The 20,000-nt window shown below is 47.3% G+C and overlaps 1 protein-coding gene across 1 annotated transcript in view; it reads left to right on the top strand.

Annotated features, from left to right (window-relative positions):
- Ebf3 (EBF transcription factor 3) overlaps window positions 1-20,000 on the top strand; it is a 118,925-nt gene that overhangs the window by 88,579 nt on the left and 10,346 nt on the right. Inside the window, exons 9-11 of the mRNA XM_059250465.1 lie at window positions 1-45; window positions 534-660; window positions 18,613-18,701. The exon at window positions 1-45 is cut by the window's left edge and continues 86 nt beyond it. Of these exons, the coding sequence (XP_059106448.1) occupies window positions 1-45; window positions 534-660; window positions 18,613-18,701 (261 nt within the window). The remainder of the gene's footprint in view (window positions 46-533; window positions 661-18,612; window positions 18,702-20,000) is intronic.

The raw sequence follows: 20,000 nt of genomic DNA on the forward strand, positions 1-20,000 counted from the left end.
GACGGTCTGCAAGTTGTGTTCGGAACTATGTTGGTGTGGAGCGAGGTAAGCCTGCGAAACGGGTCTGCCTTGAGCTGTCACCTCCTCTGTGAACAGTTTTGGCAAGTTGTCTCTGGTGTAGGGGCGTGAGGCACCTAATGCAAAGTTTCCTTTTGCTGTTGGCCTGTGGTGGGCTGTCCTGTGGGTGGGTTTGCCCCTCTTCCCACAACCCTTGGGTTTAAAACCTGCCATAGGCGGTCCCCCAGTACCCTGGAACAATTAGTTCTAGAATTACTAGAAGCAGGTTTAAGGAGACATATGGTGGCGATTTTCATATGAATGATGCCCTGTGGCCTTTCCTGCAAACTAAAACCCTGGAACATTTGCTGATCTTTTCCTTAAAGAACCATAGGCCCAGAGTCTCTGGGTGACAGGAGGGAGCATTCCGAGACGATGGTCCAATTTGTGCTCATTTTGTAATTATATCCAACTGGCAAGTGTCCGCCTCTCAGGGCCTGCACCGCTGAGCGCTTGTTCATGTGTGGTTTCTGTAGCTGATAACCCCCCACGCCATCCGAGTGCAGACACCGCCGCGGCACATCCCTGGAGTTGTTGAAGTCACCCTCTCCTACAAGTCTAAGCAGTTCTGCAAAGGTGCTCCTGGGCGCTTTGTCTACACTGGTGAGTAGCTCTGGCCTCTGTGGGGCAGTGGTGGGTGCTCCTTCTCAGTGGGAGCCTCGTGAGGGTGGGGGTCCAGGGGCCCCATGGGGAGGTTCAAGTGAGGCATGGCATGCTGTTGGAGTTTTATCAGGTGCACGTTTCCACCTGCATCTGAGACAGCGCACGATGGCCCGACCGATGCAGCACTGTGACCTTGGAATTTTCTCCCATCTGAAGGCCTCTGCCTCTCACCAACAGAGCAAAGTGGTGCACGGAGGGAGAGTTATTGGTAACTGCAGCAGCTTCCAGCTTCCCTGAGAGGGGCTGCCTCATGCCTGGCTGCATGCAAGGCCTTGACACCCCCCCCCCCCCGACTTGTCAATCAGGCTCATCACTGCTTTTCAGCTGTGACTGGGAAGGGGACGTCATAGCTTGTCACATACCTAAGCTTCCAGTGGAAGCCAGGTCTCTTTGCTGGAGCCTGGGATCTTAGCCCCTGCAGGGTGCTGTTGCTTACAGGGGATCTATGTTCTGGAGAGTATTATTTATGTAGTAAGTATGTAGCCTAAGCCCTGGTGGATAGGATGGGTGGCCTGTGTGACTCCCCATAAGTGGTACATCAGAGGTGTTTACATGCTGCTTTGCCCACACAAGTTCTTGATTGACACGATTTGCTTGAGATTGCCATGGAGAAATGCCACAAATCAACTTCTGCTTAAGGCAAGCATGTCTGCATTTTGGCTTTTACCCTCAGTCAGTTCCCCAAGATGTAAGGCATGAGGAGTGATTTTGATGTAGAACAACACCTGCCGAAGCCCAGGGGAGGTGGAAGGGATGGGCGCTAGTTGGTTATTTGTGGATGTGCAGGGACTGGGTGACTTCCACATTGCAGGGCTTGGAGCCCTGGGCTTGACCACTCTTTTATCACCTGTAGGTGCCCTGGGGCTGAGCTGGTATCCCACTGGGTGCTCCCCTCTGTTCTGTCCAGCAGACAGGTTACATGGAGGGTTCTGAGGCCCTTCTTTCCACATTGAGGTTCCTGGAGATCGTGGGAGTGAAAACTGCTTTCCTTTTCTTAGGAAGTACTGAAGGGGCAGAGTGGCAACATACAGACTCCACGCTCCTCAATAGGCCTACTGCCACCCAAGGCTGGGCTTGGGTCCTTATCCTAGAGGCATCCAGCTCCTGACAGCCCAGCACCCCTAACTGGCCAATGTGGGACACCAGGATTCTTAGAACTGAAGGATACAGGGGAGTGGGCATAGCAAAAAGTTGATGTGCCCATCCACTTTGGGATCTGGATATTCTTGGCCTCCTGTAAAGTCTAGAGGTCGAGAGAGAACAGTTCCTCTAGATTCTGAAGCCCCCAGTGCGTTAAAAGTAAAAGTATGTCAAAAACAAAATGATAAATATTGGGACATCTTTTAAAAACTATGTGCAGGTGGTCTCCCAAATTCCAATACTTCTGCTTATTTCTGGCTTTTCTGGTGGTAGGAAGATGTGCCCACCTCATCATCACCAGTATGTATTTTTTTACTTTCAGTATAGTATTCAATAAACTACACTGTATTATCAAATGGGCTTCACACTGGATAGTTTTTGTAAGTGCTCTGCACATAGTTAAGGTAGGCTGTGCTCAGCAATGATGTTCAGTGCATTAGATGTCTTAAATTCACATTTAACTTCAGATATTTTCAACTTACAATATTAAATATTAACCCATAGTCAATTCAGGGACATCTACATACTCCTTTAAATAAGTGCCTTTGCTGTTCAGCAAAGGACACTCACACTGCATGTCCAGTTCCTGGGGAGGTAAAAAGTTGGAATCCTATCTCAGGCCTGGTTGGGCATCCCCAGCATCTTTGTCTTGGGGTCATGTGTATGAACGAACTACAGCCACCCCTCCCCACATTCACATTCAATAAACCTCCTCGAGGCAGCTGTTGGCGTGGGTTCCACACATGTCTGAGTCTCTAGCCAGGAACTTCAGGCTATAGAGGCAGCAGGCCCCATGCAAAGACCCAGGATATTTGGCTGGACAGCTCTATGCTCCAGGGTGCTGGCTGTGGATTTGAACTCCTCTGAGCTCAGTTGTCTCTCCTCTCTTCCTCATGGGGTTTTGGCAAGGATCCAGGACAACTTAAAGTGTCTGACACACAGAGGACACTTAGTAAATAGTACCGGCTGTGGAGAGCTACTGACATTTTGGACTTCTGCTAAGGTCCATGGGAACCTGTTCATGTCTCCAGTCCGTTGGAAGCAGAGATGATGCGTACTTGCTCTTATACTGACACCAAGCTGTGGGAGACATGTCAGGGCTGGGTGGACTGAGGAGCAAGTTCCTATGCTGCTCATGTGACCTGGCTTGGCTGGTAGTACCCAAGTGAGCGTGTGTCCACAGTTGGCAGGCCTGGCCTGCTCCTCTGGAGCATGTCTTCCTTGTTCTCAAGTTAGATTGTTATGAGGTCCTACAGCATTATTTGCCTACTGCATACTAGGCAAATCCTTGCCCGGGTCTTTGTGTTCTCGGACTTTCTGTTTGAGTGTTGAAGGTGGCTGCTTTTAGAAGTGGGGACCTTTTCTTACTAGCATTTTGATGGCAAGAGAGGTCCAGGTCCTGCTTTCCCTTCTTTGCCTGCAGATGGGTCCTGGTTTGATCACTTGTGGATAAATGCAGGTGTGTTGGGTAGGAGGAGCTGCTTGTCATTGGCTGGCAGGGTTCATGTGGTAGCAGCCCCAGGTACCAGCTCTCCTGGGTGAGTGGGGAAGGGTACTCTCTGAAGCTCCTTGCTCTCTGGCCAGGTGGAATGCCCTCCTTGACCAGTGTCCATTGTCCCCAAAGGAAAGCGGTATCTCCCGAGCTTGTTAGAGCCACACAAGTCTTTCTAAAGACTCACTGTCCATTCTGCATGGTCGCATCTACTTTCAAGCTGATTGGACTCATTAGCCCCCAAGACTCAGGTCCTGCTGGCCCGGGGTTGAGGGTTTCCTACTTCCCCATGTGTGGGTGTTTGCTGCGAGGCTATGCAAACTCAGTCCTTCTTAACTAGTGTGTGTAGTGTGTGTGTGTGTGCGTGTGTGTGTGTGTGTGTGTGTGTGTGTGTGTGTGTGTGTGTCTGGGATCATTACCGGGAATATACAGTTCACATGTGTGTAAGGGATACAGGACTCTATATTCTCAGGGAGCTGAGGAAAGGTGAGGTCATAACCTGTCTGGCCTGGAAGCTTCTGTCTGATTTGCATTGCCCTGAAATTGATGGGGACAATGAGGTAATCACAGGGACTCCCTCTCCCCAATGAAAACTGAGCCAGCCCCTCTGGATGTCACAACATGGGCGCCGTCCCCTGGGCATCTGGTTCCCATCAGTGTGCCCAGGCCCCGGAGGCTGCTGGGACACCTTCACATTTAACCTTCCCGGCATGAGGCCAGCTGTGGGGCCGCAGGGCCACTGGATAATGAACCTGGGCTTGGAGGAGGGGCTGCCACCAGCCTGCCAGAGCCTGGGAGGGACTTGGCAGAGGTCTAAATGAGCTGTTTACAGTGACCTGAGAAACACCAGATTTTTCAAAACCAGACCCTATTAGTCAACCCAGAGTGGTCGTGCTCAGCCTCTGCTCCCGGAAGGGGAAGGCTGGCCAGGCCCTATCCATCCAGCCCCTTGGCTGCTGTTCACAGTCCCTCTCAAGTCACAATTACCTTGGGAGGCTGTGGCGGTTCAGTTGATTAGCACGGTGAATTAAAAGAATGAGCCACAAACGACATGTCCAGCTCTTCCATAGGAGTCCTCTGTATTCCCAGCGAGCCTCACCCCTGCTGTAAGAAGGTCAGAAATTAGAGAGAGAGAACAATTTTCAAGCGGCTAGCACTTAGGAGCAGAATTAACAATCACTGTGTATGTAATTGCCAGTTAATAGTAAATTGCCTTTAGACTGTAAAATGCAATATAAACTGGTGGGCACCTAAAATTAAATTAATGAGATATTTGCTGCATTTAAAAGCGAATAGTTCAAATTAATAACCAAGTGCAATGCTTGTTTTAATATTTGTCTAATAGCATACCATTGACTTGTTTAATAATAATTAAAACAGTCCTGGAATCGCCTACCTGAGGAACTCACCATACAGGAAAATCAAGCAGCTTTCGCTTTTATAATTTTACTGGTACAAACACACCAAATTGTTAAGAGTAATAAAAGAAATTATTTTTTAATTAGAATAGAAACATTATGGTATTACCTGATTAAGCTGGCTTTGGAATTTGTATGCTTCTAATTGAGATTATGTTCTCATGAAAACTCCTTTCGCAGATCTGTTTTCAAGTGTGTGTGTGTGTGTGTGTATGTGTGTGTGTGTGTGTGTGTGTGTGTGTTTCCTTAAAATGGACATTTGGCAGAATATTTCCTGATTAACAAAAGATTGGAGGCTGCTGGTGTGGCTTGGGTTTAAGCCTAGTTCACGAGACTCCAGGAATGGGACTTGGGGGCTTTTTCTGTTGACCTCTTGCCCTGAAGTTTGATTGACCCACCCTCATTTTAGAGAATTCTTTTTTGCTCAATTAAAGAAATTATCACAAATTACTGAGAGTCAACATGTCGCCAGTAACAGACTGAGCCCAGTCACTCAACAAGATGTTGGCAGGCGGCGTAGATGCAACCAAAGTGGACACGCGGCAGATACCTGGAAGGGCCCCAGCTCTGTGATGCGCTCATTGGATGGGAACATTTTCATAAAGACGCGTGTGCATTTGATGTTAGGCTTGGGAAACCATCCCTCAGCCAGTTATTGCAAGCCATTTGTGTTCTTTCTCAGATGGTTTCTAGGTTTGTCTTTTTATAAAGAGGTCAGGTTTTGCCTGAAAACTGGCTCCGTATTGAGGGATGTCGGTTCTGTACTGCACCTGTCTGGAGACAGTTTCCCGCTGAGTCTCCTGGCTGGCTTCCACCTTCCATGCCGTTTCCCCTTACCTGGGAAAGCCCTTGTGTTTCTGGCCCGTGGGAAGGTTGCTTGTGAATATTGAGACATGGTTCTGTCTACAAAATGGAATCCAAACACCCTACACCACAGCTAGCCAGCTCTAGTTTCTGCTCTCCCAGGCCTGTGGTCCCACCAACAAATCACTTGTATCTGTAGAACAAATGGTTTTAAATTGCCGCCCACAATTCCTGTTGTTCGCACTCTGCTAAACCGGATGTTAAACACGAACTACCCAATTGTTCCAGCCCTAAGCTCTGAGCCACCAGTGGGTACAATCCAGGGACATATACTGTCCTGCTGGCTCTTAGAATGTGGGGATCTTGACCCAAAGTCATCAACGATCCCATCCTCCCCTGCCAAGGCAGCCAATGGCACACGACTTCCCCTTCCTGTCTTCCGTGGGTATGATGTGATCATACCTCTCACCCCTGATGGAGATTCACAGCCACCAGTTCTCAGGTGTTTCAGACAGTCTGTGTTCTCTTCACACCTGGTCATCCCCTGGTAATAGATATCCTTGGATACAATGGCTCTTAAGTCAAGTTACTAATCTTCAAGGGCAGCATGGGGCTGTGCTGCCAGCTCAGGCCATCTTTCGGCTCCCAGATTTGAAGCTTTATCCAGCTAGTCCATGACTCAAACGACAGCATCTTCTTCATCCCCCTCCTGCTTTTTGTCACATGTTGGCATGGATGGCAGAGGGTGGTGGTATTTTTTTGTTTTGTTTTGTTTTGTTTGTTTTGTTTTGTTTTGTTTTCTTACAAGGACTAGCTGGTAAGCGTCCCTGCCTCAGCCCCTTCCCCTGGGAGTGAGGACTGAAGGCTGTGGCTGAGTCCCCTAGGTAGAGCCTCAGGCTAGGAGGTAACATTCACCTGGTGACCTCCCTGGGGTAGCACACGGCACTACCTGAGCCACAATCAGCGAAACGCTGCATGCCAAGTGGGTGCCAGGGGTACAGCTGGAGAACGTATCCCTTTAAAGAGGGTTGTGTGAAGGCCCCCTGTCCCTGCGGTCTCCTCTTTCCTGTCTCGAAGGAGGGCAGGAGAATGAGGCACAGCACAAGTAGACAATTTGTCCTAATCAGTGACACCCATTTACCAGAATTGCTTAAAATGAACTATACCTCATACAGAAATCGCACATTTAGAGAGTTCCATTCATCATGTGAAAATTGAGGGCCAGTAAACTTTTCTGCCCCTCCAGTGGGATCATAGGCATGCATCAAAATGTTAAAAATGATTGGTGAGACGGAGCTGTCACCCATTTATCAAGGAAAAGAACATTATTTGCTAATTTCCCAACCAGGCTGGTGACAGGGTGCTTCGTCTTTAGACCCACGGTGACCAGCGTGGCCTTTTTGTTATTAGTACAAGTCAAGTGCTTTTGGGCTGTTGCTAAGAAGACACATTTGTCTGTCATCATAGGGGCTTTGGTTGCTTTCCAACTGGCTGTGACCAGGTCTGCTCCATGTGCCCGATTGGCTGTATATGTTGGGGCTGCGTGAACCCAAGAGGGGAGACGGACTGATAAATCACAAAGTTTCCATACCAAGGTGAAGGTATTGACTTCGCAGCCCACTTGACAAGACGTGGCTTCCAGGAGACGGCCATTCGTCTTACCCAAAGGACAAAAGGGTCATTGGCTTCACTTAGGATAGGCAAGATGTGGATAGCGAGACAGGCCTGACTCTTCTTTGACACGGCAGGGTCCCTGTTTCTTACCCTCCATCCCTGGAAGTGCTGTGTAGGGAGTTTTTTTTTTTTTTTTTTTTTTTTTCCTTCCAGTTCTGGCTGGGAAAGATCCATGTCTGAAAACACTCTTCGAAAGAGACACTGGGGGTGGTAGGCGGTGGGGCAGTCTTTGGCTTAGGATATACCACAGCTGGATGACAAGGACACACACATCAGCCACCTGCCACAGCCGTGAACACTCCTCAGGAGCCTGGACTTACAGAGATCCGCCTGGCTCTGCCTCCTGAGTGCTGGGATTAAAGGCGTGCGCCGCCACTGCCCGGCCCTTTGGATGATTTTAACTCAACAAACAAAATGGAAGTCTGTGATGCAGATTGTTGACTTCCTGGTGCTCCAATGAGCAGATGGGATAATTTGGTTTTGCAGGCATGGGCTGATGGAATGGTGCAGATCTGGTGAAGGTGCGGTAGGGACCGTGTGGCAGTTTAAAACACAAACTCCATGGCGACCAGGAGCCACCACAGATCTTGGTATATCTTAGGGACAGAGGACAGTTTTTGTTTTGTTTTTGTTATAAAGACACAGCATTATCCTGAGCCCATTTTCTTTCTCTAGTCCACACTCTTTCCTGAAACATCTCTTCTTATTCTTCTACATATGAAAACCCTATTTCTAGGCAGGAAAGGGAACCCTGAGATCTCTGAGCTTTCGGAGGCCCAGATCTGTCCCTTTAGGCATCCTGTAGCCACAGAGAAGTTGAAAGCCTGGAAGGCGATGGGGTTAGATTTGGGGCTTCTGCTAGAGTTCCATCTTTTCACCTCCTCCCCTTTATCTCTGATTGGCATCTCTCCTTTGGCCTCCATGGGGTGGGGAAGTGCCTTGGCCTTTGTTCCTTGGTCCTGGCCAACATCTTGGCTCCATGTCAGTGTAGACACCCCGATGTGTGAATAATAGCCATTCATCACTTACCCCTCAGTGTTTTTCCTTTGATGGCGGTACTCCCAACACAGAATCCTTTACAGAAGCTTAAGCCTGTTAGCACTCAGGGGCACACACATCAAGGGTCCAGGCTCCTGTAGTGTGTTCATGGCTGTGGCAGGTGGCTGCTGTGTGTGTCCTTGTCATCCAGCTGTGGTATATCCTAAGCCAAAGACTGAAGAATTTCCTTATGTGCTTCCTGTGGGTGGAAACAGCAGTCACTCCCCAAGTGAACTTAGCTTGCTACTTGTTAGTGAGACCAGCCTGTAGTTAGCAGAGGCCACAGCCTCACAGGGCTCCCAGCCTTCTGGAAACTCTGTGCCCACAATGCCAGCATTCTGCTTTGAACAGGACCCCAGGTTCTCTTTCGTCTTTGTCATGGCATTATTAGAGAAACTGGGTCCCGCATCCACCTGTGGATGATGGACCTTTTCCCTCAGTTGGGAAAGCCAGATGATTGGGATGACCACCAAGGGGAGCATGGTGTCTCAGTTTTAAACACAGTGTGGTGGTGATTTGAGATTTGTCTTCTGGGGCCCGTGTTTATCTCATGCCTATCTAGGTTGGGATCTCAGTAGGGCACTGTGGCTGACTCTTGGGAAGGGAAATCAGTAGCTCTTTAGGTGCTCAAGGATGGGGGTATCTACGTGAAGGGGAAACACATCTTGACTGCTCAGCAGTGAGTTCTTGCCAAGGGCAGTCATTCTTGTCTTCATTCTGGAAGCCTGCCTGGGATCTACATGGCCCGTGACAGACATCCAGTGTGAACGTTGCTACAACCCCACTGACTCTTGTGGGAAAGAAACAGGTGTCGAGAGCAGTTAATAAAAGCAGCCTTAATGCAAACAGTGCTCTCAAGCCCTGTGTTCAGGGGGTAGACATGGCTCTCTGAGAACTTGTAGGTGGCAGAGCTGTGGGATTTTTCTCTGGAAATGGCTCTGGAGGCTGTACCACAGGTGCTCAGCAAGGGTGTGAAGGATTTCTGAGAAGAATGTGATCCCCCTCTTGGGTGGCCAGGGAGAAAGTGGAGGGCATGAGAAGCTATAGGTGAGGACCTACCTCCTCAAGTCACAAGACAACTTGTGATCTCCAACATGTATGAAAGCAGAGCTTGACCGACCGACCGACCCTCCTGCTCCCTCTCTCCCTCCTCCTTCCTCCTTCCTTCCTTCCCTTCTTTCCTTCCTCCTTCCCTCCCCCCTTCTAATTTTTTGACAGTTTCATCTTGTATATTCTATCCTTTTGGTCATTTTCACACTCTATTTACTTTTCCCGTTCCCACCTCTAACTGAAAGCCATTTTCTTCCCAACCAGACCCCTCCTATTTTCATGTTTTTGTTTTTTTAAATCTCACCATGTAGCCCAGGTTGTCTTTGAATGCCTGATCCTCCTGCCTCTGCCTCCTGAGAGCTGGAATCACAGGCATGTAACACCACATCCGGCCATCCAGACTACAGTGTATGACACAGGCAGAGTGCAGGGTTCCAGCGCTTGGGTTAATCCTGGCCATGTCTTTAATGGCTTTGTCTCCAAATAGGTCTCTCCTTCTGTACTCAGCCTGAAAGACCTGCAGTTAAGATGCCGGTGGGAAGACTGAAAGGTAGACCATGTTGGGAAATGCTAAGTGGGAGTGCCTCAGCCCAAAGCTGGGCCCTACCTTCCTCAGTCAGCATGGGTTCCTGCCATCTCTAGGAGCACCTCTCCTGTCTGCCAGGTAGCATGCAGAAGGACTTTTTCTCAGCACAGGTGTACCCGGATTAAAGCCTTTACTACTATTCCCCCACCTCCAGTTAGCATGTGAGTTAATGGGTTCCATTATGCCATTTTCACATATTTGTAACGTGCCTTGTTTTATTTTTCTCTCCTCCATATTGCCACCTCCTGTTCCTCTCTTCTTCCCTTTGGACCCTTTCTACCCCCTCAGAGTCTCCCTTCTACTTAAAAAAAATTGTAAATTTTGCCTACGAGGAAAAACATTCAACATTCATCTGGGTCTGGCTTATTTCACTTAACATAATGGTGATCTCCAGATCCAACCATTTTCCTGCAGATCTATGATTTCTGCGGATTTTGTTTTGTTTTGTTTTGTTTGTTTGTTTGTTTGTTTGTTTTTCATGTGTAAGACTCCATAATGTGTATATGCTTCTTCCTTACCTCTTCTGCTGATGGACATCTGGGCTGGTCCTGTATCTTGGCTAATGTGAATAGTGCCACGACCAGCACGGGGGTGCCAATGCTAGAGACCTCACATCTGCTTTGATGATTCTTTGGGTGTAGTTTACCTACCAAGACAGTCAGCAGAAGCCGAGAACCTACGAGCAAAAGGTTCTTTATACACACAGTGTTACAGCTCTCAGTCCAACCCAATGATTTTATCCTGCACGGACTGCCGCTCTGTTCTACATTCGTGTTTCTTCCTCCAGTCCTTGGCTTTGGCAGCTACTGGTCTAATCCTCGCCCCTGTAGATTTGCCTGTACTAGTTATTTCTCAAAAGCAGATCCTACAGTCTATGGCCTTTGGGGCTGGCTTCTTTCACTTAGCATACGGTATTCTCAGGTTGTACTGTGGCAATGTGTCAGGGTGACAGTTCCTTACATGTCTGAGTATATTCCATTGTATAGATGTACCGCATCTGCTTACATGTTTATAGGTTGATGGGTGTGTAGATATTAGGGAAAAGGCTACATGAATATAAGACAAACAGGTTGTTCATTTTGTGCCTCAAAATTAGAGGTGCTTCATAGCTTTATCATGTAGGTTGGTGTCTTCCAGAAGCCTAGCCACCGTACCTTAGTACCTTTAAGCACCAGCTAGATGCACTGCTCTGAACAAGGCAGGCATGTGACATAGGGTTACTTTGAATGATCCTCCTTACACTTTTTAAGAAGTAGGGGTTTTCAGATGACCACAGAGCAGGGCCACTCCGTTCCTAGGAGGGACCTTTGTTTTAAGCCATGGCCTGAGCACCTGCAGCCTGGGAGAGCTGGCTCCCTGAGCTTGCTCTGCAACTTCCCTCTGCATGGAGATTTTTCTGCAGGTTTTAAGTGTGCCTATCCATTGCCACTGGCTCTCCACAGAGTGTGTTTTCTGCCTGGCTTTTAGGACCTCCCTCCTCCTCTTATGTAATCTTTGAGAGGATGAGCACACAGGAAACTTGCTTTCCTGAAGCAAGGGGTGACGCGTGGGAGCGTGTGGTGGTTGCACGATGTTGAGAGTGGTTTTCACTCATCGGTGTCTCCCTTCCGGACACACTTCTCTACCTGGAGAGCTGGGTGAATTGCCAGGACAGCCTCGGGGAGTAAGGTGGTACACCAGGGACAGGCAGCCCTTAGATCTTTATCTGGTGTGTATCTGTGCTGTAGTATCCTGAGATGGACATGTGTGGTGACGAGAGCTTGGGCACCAGGATCTGGGTTTCCTTTCTCTGCAGGGCTGGGCTTGGTTGGTGTAGTTCCCCCCATGCCTATGCAAGCCACAATCCAATGCATTCTTTGAGGTGTGTAAACAAAAGTGTTTGAATGCGGTCCAATAGTTGTCAGCAAGGGTATTATTTTGGTAACAAGGAAGATGGGCTGCCCCCTTTTCTGCATTTGGTGTCACATCACAATGCTGCCATCCGCTGCCAGGCAGTGGTGAATGGAAGCGGGTCCCTGTACAGGAGGCCCAGTTGGGCTGCCTGTATGAATACCAGAACAGTATTCCCTGTGTGAGCAGGGAGGCTCCAGATTCCAATTAGAAGTCAACTGTGGTGCTTTTCTTATTCCAAGAAAACATGCTGAATGATGGAACATGATAGGTTCTGTAGGAACTGGTGGGAAACTGAGGCTGACCATAGGTGGGCCTGGCACTTGGAATGCACCCCCAACAATGGACCAGAGCAGATACCAGACAAGTAGAAGCCACTCAAGGGAGACCTCAGATTTGGGGTTGGCCTCCAGGCACAGAAGGGTGACCTTATGTCTTCCCTGTTTGTCCCTTGGCCAGGTCAGCACCCCAGTGAGTGATGCAGGAACCGCGTGGCCTTTGTGTTTCCCATGCACACCACAATGTCTGGCTCGCCCTGCCGAGTTCTGTGATTGAAATTCATTGCCAAATTTATTGAGAAATTAATGAGAAAAGCTGCGAAGTATTGACTTTGAGAGGAAAACACAACTCATCTTGAATGAGGAGGAAAATGCAGCAATAATTTAGCCACTATTGATTTGGCCCTGTCCATGTATTGATCTTCATTTTACAATATTAATTTGCACCTGCAATCGGCTGCAAAGGGAACCGATTTCATTTTGTGGCCGCGTTAGTGTGCAAAGCATTAGGTGTTCTTAAGCGGGGAGATTCACACGTTGGGTTGGGAAGTCAGGTTTCCCCCCATTCCTGCTTGTTACTGAAATGGACTAAAAATTAAAATTTTTTGTTCAACAAAATATGAAAGCAAAAACCCATGTAAACCGTGGCCCTCCTCCCTGCTGCCCGGCTGCTTCTCGTCCACACTAGGAGCCGTCAGCTGCTTGCGACTCCAGCCACCTCTCATCATCATGCCCGGATCAGTTCAAAGTTCATGAAATTTCTATGAGCATTGATCTCGCTCCATTGATTTTTTTTTTTTTTTGCAGCAGATCTTTGAAATTTTAATTTCCCGAGCATCTGAATTTCTTATAGATGAAATGTGCTTGCAGGAGACAGTTGATGATAAAGTGGAGAACTTAGCATCATTTTAAAGCCTAAAAAAGGGGGAGAGAAAAACCCAGGCAGTTGAGGACTTTGTGTAGTGTTTTGAGGTGGAATGATGAAAGTGCTCTAGTCGGGAAGGGGGGACATCCGGTGAGGGGGCTAAGTATCAATTTTGACTTCCGAAGCCGCACATTTTTTAATGCAACTTCTTTATACAGTCATTTTTGAAAGAAAAGCTATCTGGAGAAACAGCGGGGCAGAGAAGCATTCTTCACGGGGCAATCGTTTGCTCACAGCAGTCTTTATCACCTGGTCAAGCTCACCTAGTTACTTATCAGTGGGACATTTAATAACCTCAAGGTGATATAATTGCTATTGGCATTTTTCCCCCTTGGATTCGGCTGGTTAATGTGTAAACTACTTGTCAGCAAATAGCACTTTGTCACTAAAATCACCAACACCCTCTAGAGGAATGTCTTTGTATTGAGCAATTTAATTTTACTTTATTTAATTTTTACACATTACAACCTGTGTTCATTCAGGCACACTGACGGCTTGTAGTCTGTTGGGGCAGGGTCTGGGTATCCCTGTTAGTAAAATATACTATATCTTATTTAACAAACCCATTGCCTTAATTGAAGCGCGTTCTTGTCCCTCGGAAAAGGAACTACAGATGTTCTTATTATGTAGTTATGTTGCTAATGTGAAAAACGGCCTCATTATGAGGATCTGTTTGTAGCAAGAAAATTACTGCATTATGACAAATGCATGATTGGGAAGTTACAGGAAGCCGATCATTATTGAAATGAAACTGGGGCTCACTTAATAGCTGCAGCCAGCAGCTGGAATGGAGCAAATGAATGTCTTCCTGTTGTTATTGTTGGAGTCAGGGTTTTTGGGCAGGAGACTCTGCTGCACTGCAACCTGCATGCTGGCTTGGAGAGGCAGTGCTAAAAGCAGCTGTTTCCTACCTGGGAGTCTCCCCCTCGTGTGTTTAATGACACTGTTTGAAAGACACAACTGTGCTGAAGGAGCAATTACTCCAGCGGTCCTTAAAGGCAGACCACTGCTCTCTGGCTGGCAGCCTGAGCCAGGTCTCCCTGGAATGGGGGAAGGTGGCCAGGAGGTTGTTGTCACAATTAAGCTTTGTCACTGTGGCCCCTCCTTCATGCAATGTCCCCTTCCACTTCTACCAGCAAGGAGGCCCCGGGAGTGGGTGGAGGGTGTCCATTAGCAACACTTTCTGCTCTTGACTGCTGCCTCTGAGCGTGGGTTTCACACCACTGGGAAGCAGGCACCACTGAGCCCTGAAAGCATAGTAGCTGCTTAGTTAATTTTGGGTGGGTGCGTGAGCTGGACTTCCAAAAATATGCAGGGCTTAGTTTCACCTCCAGGAGTTGTTCTCTGTTGGAAACGATACCAGCCCTAAACATCAATGTTTTTGATCTGTGTGTCATCCGTGGTCAGGAGCATACCCCTTTGCTCACATGAGTGAATGGGGTTTACACACCAATGAATTAGCTAGCCTTTGAAGTCTGACGAAAGCCATTTACATTTTGGGATGTTGGAGAAGAGCTCAGAACCCCTGAGCAGGGATGGTTGACAATGACAGTTCAGCCATCAAAATGTAAACTCCAATGACTGATGTCACAAGAAAGAAAAACCCAGCGCTGCTGCCCATTGGTACGTCTCTAATTGCGGCAGGCCAGTTGGAGCCACTCTGGCCCCAGCTGCAGCTCAAAGCCTGATGCCATTTTCGGCTGCCACATTAGCTCTGGCAATCCCAACTTGAACCGACATCACAGACCGTTAAAATTTTATCAATTGCGCTATGATTAATCCCCCAGTACACGGGCATGACTTAAATATTTAGAACGCTTCTTCTGTTATGACTTCAATGCATGTAAAGTAACGAGATTAACTCCAGTACACTCAAATATATTTAAATATGCGTCCTTCCCGAGCTGCAGGCTATCCAGCGTGCGGAATCGAGTCTATGTGGCCATGTCAGGCTCTATTTGTAGGCCCCACGCTGGAGACTGGCCTGCATATGATAGCCGGATATCTGGCCTTTCACAGGCTGCCTGATTGCTTGCCTCATTTGGCATGGAATGTGATTCCCGGCCATTCTAGCTTCTGATTCATTCAGGTTTTATTGCTGTGTAATTTTCTTATTCTAAAATAAAAGCTCTCCAACAAAAATTACTATGCATTAGGCCACAGTAGCCTACTCAAATGGATATTAATACAGTTTATCTCCAAAAGGACGAATAATGTATTTGAAACAGATAAAAGGCCCTCCACTAAATGAGGAATGTTAATATCTTATGGCACAGTTAATAAAGAGATATTTCACAGGGGAGATTTGTTTTATGACTTTTGATACAACAGCCTTGTAATCTGACATATCTTAACGATATAATTTCACACATACATTCATCTCCTACATGCAGCAGCCCATCTTAGCTAAATTTGAATTCAGGACAAATAATGGGTGCTAATTACTTCCAGAGGGGGGATTTAGTAGAAAACCCATCCTCTTGTACAGGTTGACGGAAATCCATGCAGAAAGGTGCTAGCTTCCAGATACATTTTTTTTTTTGATAAACGTTATTGTTTTATTCCCCTTCAGCAGAAAAATAACATTTGTTTTTGTTGTGTTTAAGGCAGAGTTTAAATTAATTTAACCCAGTGACACATGTTTGGAGACTAAGCATGCTGCTAAATAATTCCTCGGAATAAATTGCTCGGGAACCAAATGCATTAATTTATGGCTTTGCTGATGCTGACAGATGTGAGGGGTGGGCCGACAAATATTAACATAAAACAAATTTGCTTTATTCTTCTTCATATTTCTTCTTCATCCCCGACTTGAGCTCACCCAGGGCTCCTTCTCTAATTATCCACGAGGTCAGTAAGCAAAATTGGGAAGAAGCGGAGAGATCAATACAAATTATCCCTGAGCAAACCAGTGCTGACAGTTTGAATTGCAGCATATGTTTACCCAAAATCAGGCAATTTATCTTAATATCAGCAAAGTAATGCAGTGCAGGTGAAAGGTCAGGCAATCTCTCCCCCTCATAATTACCCAGTTCTAAAACAGGAAAGTGGTATTGATTGGCCTGGCTCGGGGCTCTGTGACTGGACGTGCCAGTGCCTTGCCCTGGCTCGGCTGGGCTCTAGGCTGTAAACTCGACACGCTGAGGGTTTATTAGATGTGTGGAGAGGTCTCGCGCTTTTCTCCTCCAGTTGCAGAATTGGCTGGTGAGGATTGAACCAGTCTTCACCAACCATGGGTAGGGATGGGCTCCTTGAGGATCTGAGGGTTGCCAGCCAGGGCAGGTGTTCCACGGGACCAGGCAATGACCCAGGGGACCCAGAGATACATGGGGGGACCCACCGCCAGAGCAGAAACTCCCAGGACTGTGAAGGCCTGCTGATGCCCCTGCCACCAAAGAGGAGACAGGTTCCAACAATTCTGCCACCTAAACACATTTGAGGTTCTAGAGCCAGACCCCTGCGGGAGGGACATCTTCTGGTTGGAACAGCAGCACCAGGCCTCTTGCTGTGTCGCTCACCAAGTCTGGTGGGGACTGGCTCTGGCACACTTTTGTACCCTGCCTGAACTTTGCTGATGTGCCAAACCTCCTTACTTGGGTGGTGTATTCACACTGCTAATGCCTGTTGGTTTGAATCAAGAGAGGGAAGGAGGCCCTCTTAGTTAAACTGCTTTATCTGACACTTTGGGTCATAGAAGAAGAAGATCAGTTCAACTGTAACACTGGAGAATGTCTTTCCCGGAGTGAGTGTATGCTTATCACAAGTCATAAAGCTTCTGAAAGCTTGCATTAAAGCGCCTATCACCTGTCAGGGGCATTTGCATGAAATCAATAATGGCTGCCCATCTATCTTTTCTGATCACCTTTCATCAGGCCGATTCATTAAGTCAAACAGTCATGGTGATTAGCTGGCAGAGAGGAGAAACCTGACATGTTAGGAATGCACACTGGGCCACCTCCCCGCCCCGCCCCCAACACACCGATCAAGAAACATAATACTTCATCTTACCCGTTTTGGACCGAGTCGTTTGCTGGGCCTAGAGCCCATCCTCCCTGATGCCCGAACTGCATTTTTGCCTGACACCCTTGCCCGTGCCGAGGCAGAGACATGACAAATTGTCCCCCCAGTCAATGCTGACAGCTTCTGATGATTAATGGTCTGATTATGAAGTGGTTTTACACATATAGAATTTACATCACAGAGAGTTAGAAATTTTGCCATGTCACATACACCAAGGCATTTTGAAGGGTTTTACTATTTGCAAAGAAAAAAGAGGGCAAAATCCCAGCAAAAGCCATGTCATGTAAAATCAATACATTGGATCAATGCTTTATTAACAAGAAAATGTCTTACTTCACATTCCTGTGCGGACCTTTGTCTCCGGGATGTATGATGGAATGTCAAATCATATTGTGGTCCTCAACTTTCGGGTGCATTATTGAGTGTACGTGCAAGGCGTCCTGGGTTGCTTACAAGACGCACCGACAGCTCAGCACTCGAGGATAATGGTGACCAATTATTGTGGAGAGCACTTTCCAAGGCAGCCCCAAGCTTCCTCTTAGGAAGCTATGGCCTTTTGTGTTCTCCCGCACTCCGCAGACCTGGGTGGCGTTAATCATCAAATTACTAATGAGTGATGGCCCAAATTGCGGGCGGAGTAATGAATAGATGGCGGCAGGTCTTATTAGTCTCCGAAAACCTCCTGATTTATGTCGCGCCATGCACCGTGGAGTTACTCCACAGAAAACGATATCTACATCAAGAAATAATGTACTCTAATAAGTATTTTCATCTTAACTCGTGTCCCCGGGCCTCCGGGCTCAGTTTTTGTTGGAGTCAGGCAGAGCCGTAATAAAGCCCGATGGCTCCTTATAAAGCTTGTTAAACACAGTGTGTGCAGTCGAATGGAGTCCCGGCTGTGATTCATGCACTGTACAGGGTGCATGTGCCTCTGATTTATGGCCACGCACAGTTCATAGTCAAAATTACAATTTGAGGGATAAAAAGATTAATTACTATTTGTGGCCGGCAATTTCGTGGGGCTGGTGGATTGCAGCTGTGGAATGATAGCGCTCTATATCAGTTTGTAGTCAGCCATTCACAGATTATTAAAGCTTTGCAAGAGTAAGTGTTCCTCCTGCCTGGTCTGTGCTCAGGCAATATGCTAGACAAAAAAGGACCACGGGGATAAATCTGAAGCTAGCAATAGCCGGACATATGTCATAATTGCCACTTTCCCATAAATCCCCGGCTGGTGAGGAACGCACCGTGTGATGCAGACGCCGCATCATGGCTCTGGTGATGGCTATATATGGCCCAAGACCTGTCACTTTGGGACTGTGCTGCCATATTTACAATATACTGAGCTTACCCTTTGACTTTCTCCCAGTCTAATTATAGATTAGAAATAATCATTGCTTTTATGTGCAAAAGAAAAGATGGGGCGGGGGGTGGGGTGGGTGAGTCTATTCCTTAAGGCAGAGCTAACATGCAGGGGTGCTTGCCTGGAGGCACACCTATATGTAAGCATGCGGTGAATGCACAATGGATGACGTAACAGTGACTGACGTGCTCTGTGTTTGTGTGTCCTGTTGCAGCCCTTAATGAGCCAACCATAGATTACGGCTTCCAACGGTTGCAGAAAGTGATACCCAGACATCCAGGTGATCCTGAAAGGTTACCCAAGGTTAGTACAAGAGCACATGATGCCCCACACAGGACTGGTTCTGGTTTAAGGGTGGTGGATACTTCGGGAAGAGGAATGCCAGACACCCCAAACCCTGTGCCTATGTCAAGGCCAACAGGTATGGGGAGGGAGCTTCCTGGCCCACACCGGGCCACTTCAGAGGTTGGTGAAGGGTGAGAGATGGTACACAGACTCTCACTTTATGTTGCTTCTTTAGGGCCATCTCTTTAAAGGAAGAAAAAAAAATGGCTTTTCTGATAACCAATATTTTGGATTCTGCAAGGGGGACATAAACTTCCGCGTAATGAAATAGTTCAATTAAACATTTTCCACTCCAGTGGCCTGCGCTGATTTCCATCTAGGCAGCTCCAGTCTGATCTGTGATTACTTGACTCTTGTTTTCCTTTCATTTTCTAAAGCTCGATTCAGTTTAATCTTTTGTTTACAAAGCTTTTGTTATAAGTCCCTGACTTAGCGGGCTCACAAATGAAGTCCACATATTAATATCTAGGGGACTTTTCATTTAAATTCAACAAAGACAAAAGCTGGCCCCGTTGTTTATGCACATCCCACATATCACAGAAATTCCATTTTGATGTATAACATTAAAGATAAGTCAAGCTTACAATTTCCCCTCTCCTTTGATATAATTTTGTCTCTTTCGGTCTTCAGAAGCCCTCTCTGATTTCCAAGGCAGAGTTGAAAATGCAAAATGAAAAAATGAAGTCATAATATTATAACTGATTATTTTACAATCCATCCGTATGTGTGCTCAAGTCTTGACCACCTCTGAGTTTTATTAACACAATAAAACCTTTTAGACATTACCTTTTTAATACTCAGCAGGAACATAAGCAGTATCCTTAGGTTCCTTTTTAATTTGTGAACATGCTAGTAAGGGGACGTCAGATACTCACTGTTAGACCCCTCTGAGCCTGGGGAAGACATTTTTCAAATGCAGAGCAGTTAATGAAGGGGTTTTTGTTCTGAGGATAAGCCTGGAAGCAGCACCCTTTACCCACAGGGCTTTGCTGCCAGCCTCAACCCGGGGATGACTTTGTGTTGGGTGAGGCCCTGGGCTTGCCCATCCACCCACAGAGAGTCTGTTGCTCTAGGCAGGCCCTTGTCAACACAGTCCAAGGCCCAGTGACTCTAGAAAGAGGTCCTGGCAATTGTCCTGGGGAGGTATGGCATCCAGGATTGCTTTCCTCTGTCTCTGTAGGACCTCATGGTACCATGCCCATTGGGGTTCCTGGTTGAGGAGCATCTAGTCTCCTCCCAGTGACCCTGTGACACTTC

This window comes from Peromyscus eremicus, chromosome 1 (genome assembly GCF_949786415.1).
Source record: "Peromyscus eremicus chromosome 1, PerEre_H2_v1, whole genome shotgun sequence".
Classification (NCBI taxonomy): domain Eukaryota; kingdom Metazoa; phylum Chordata; class Mammalia; order Rodentia; family Cricetidae; genus Peromyscus; species Peromyscus eremicus.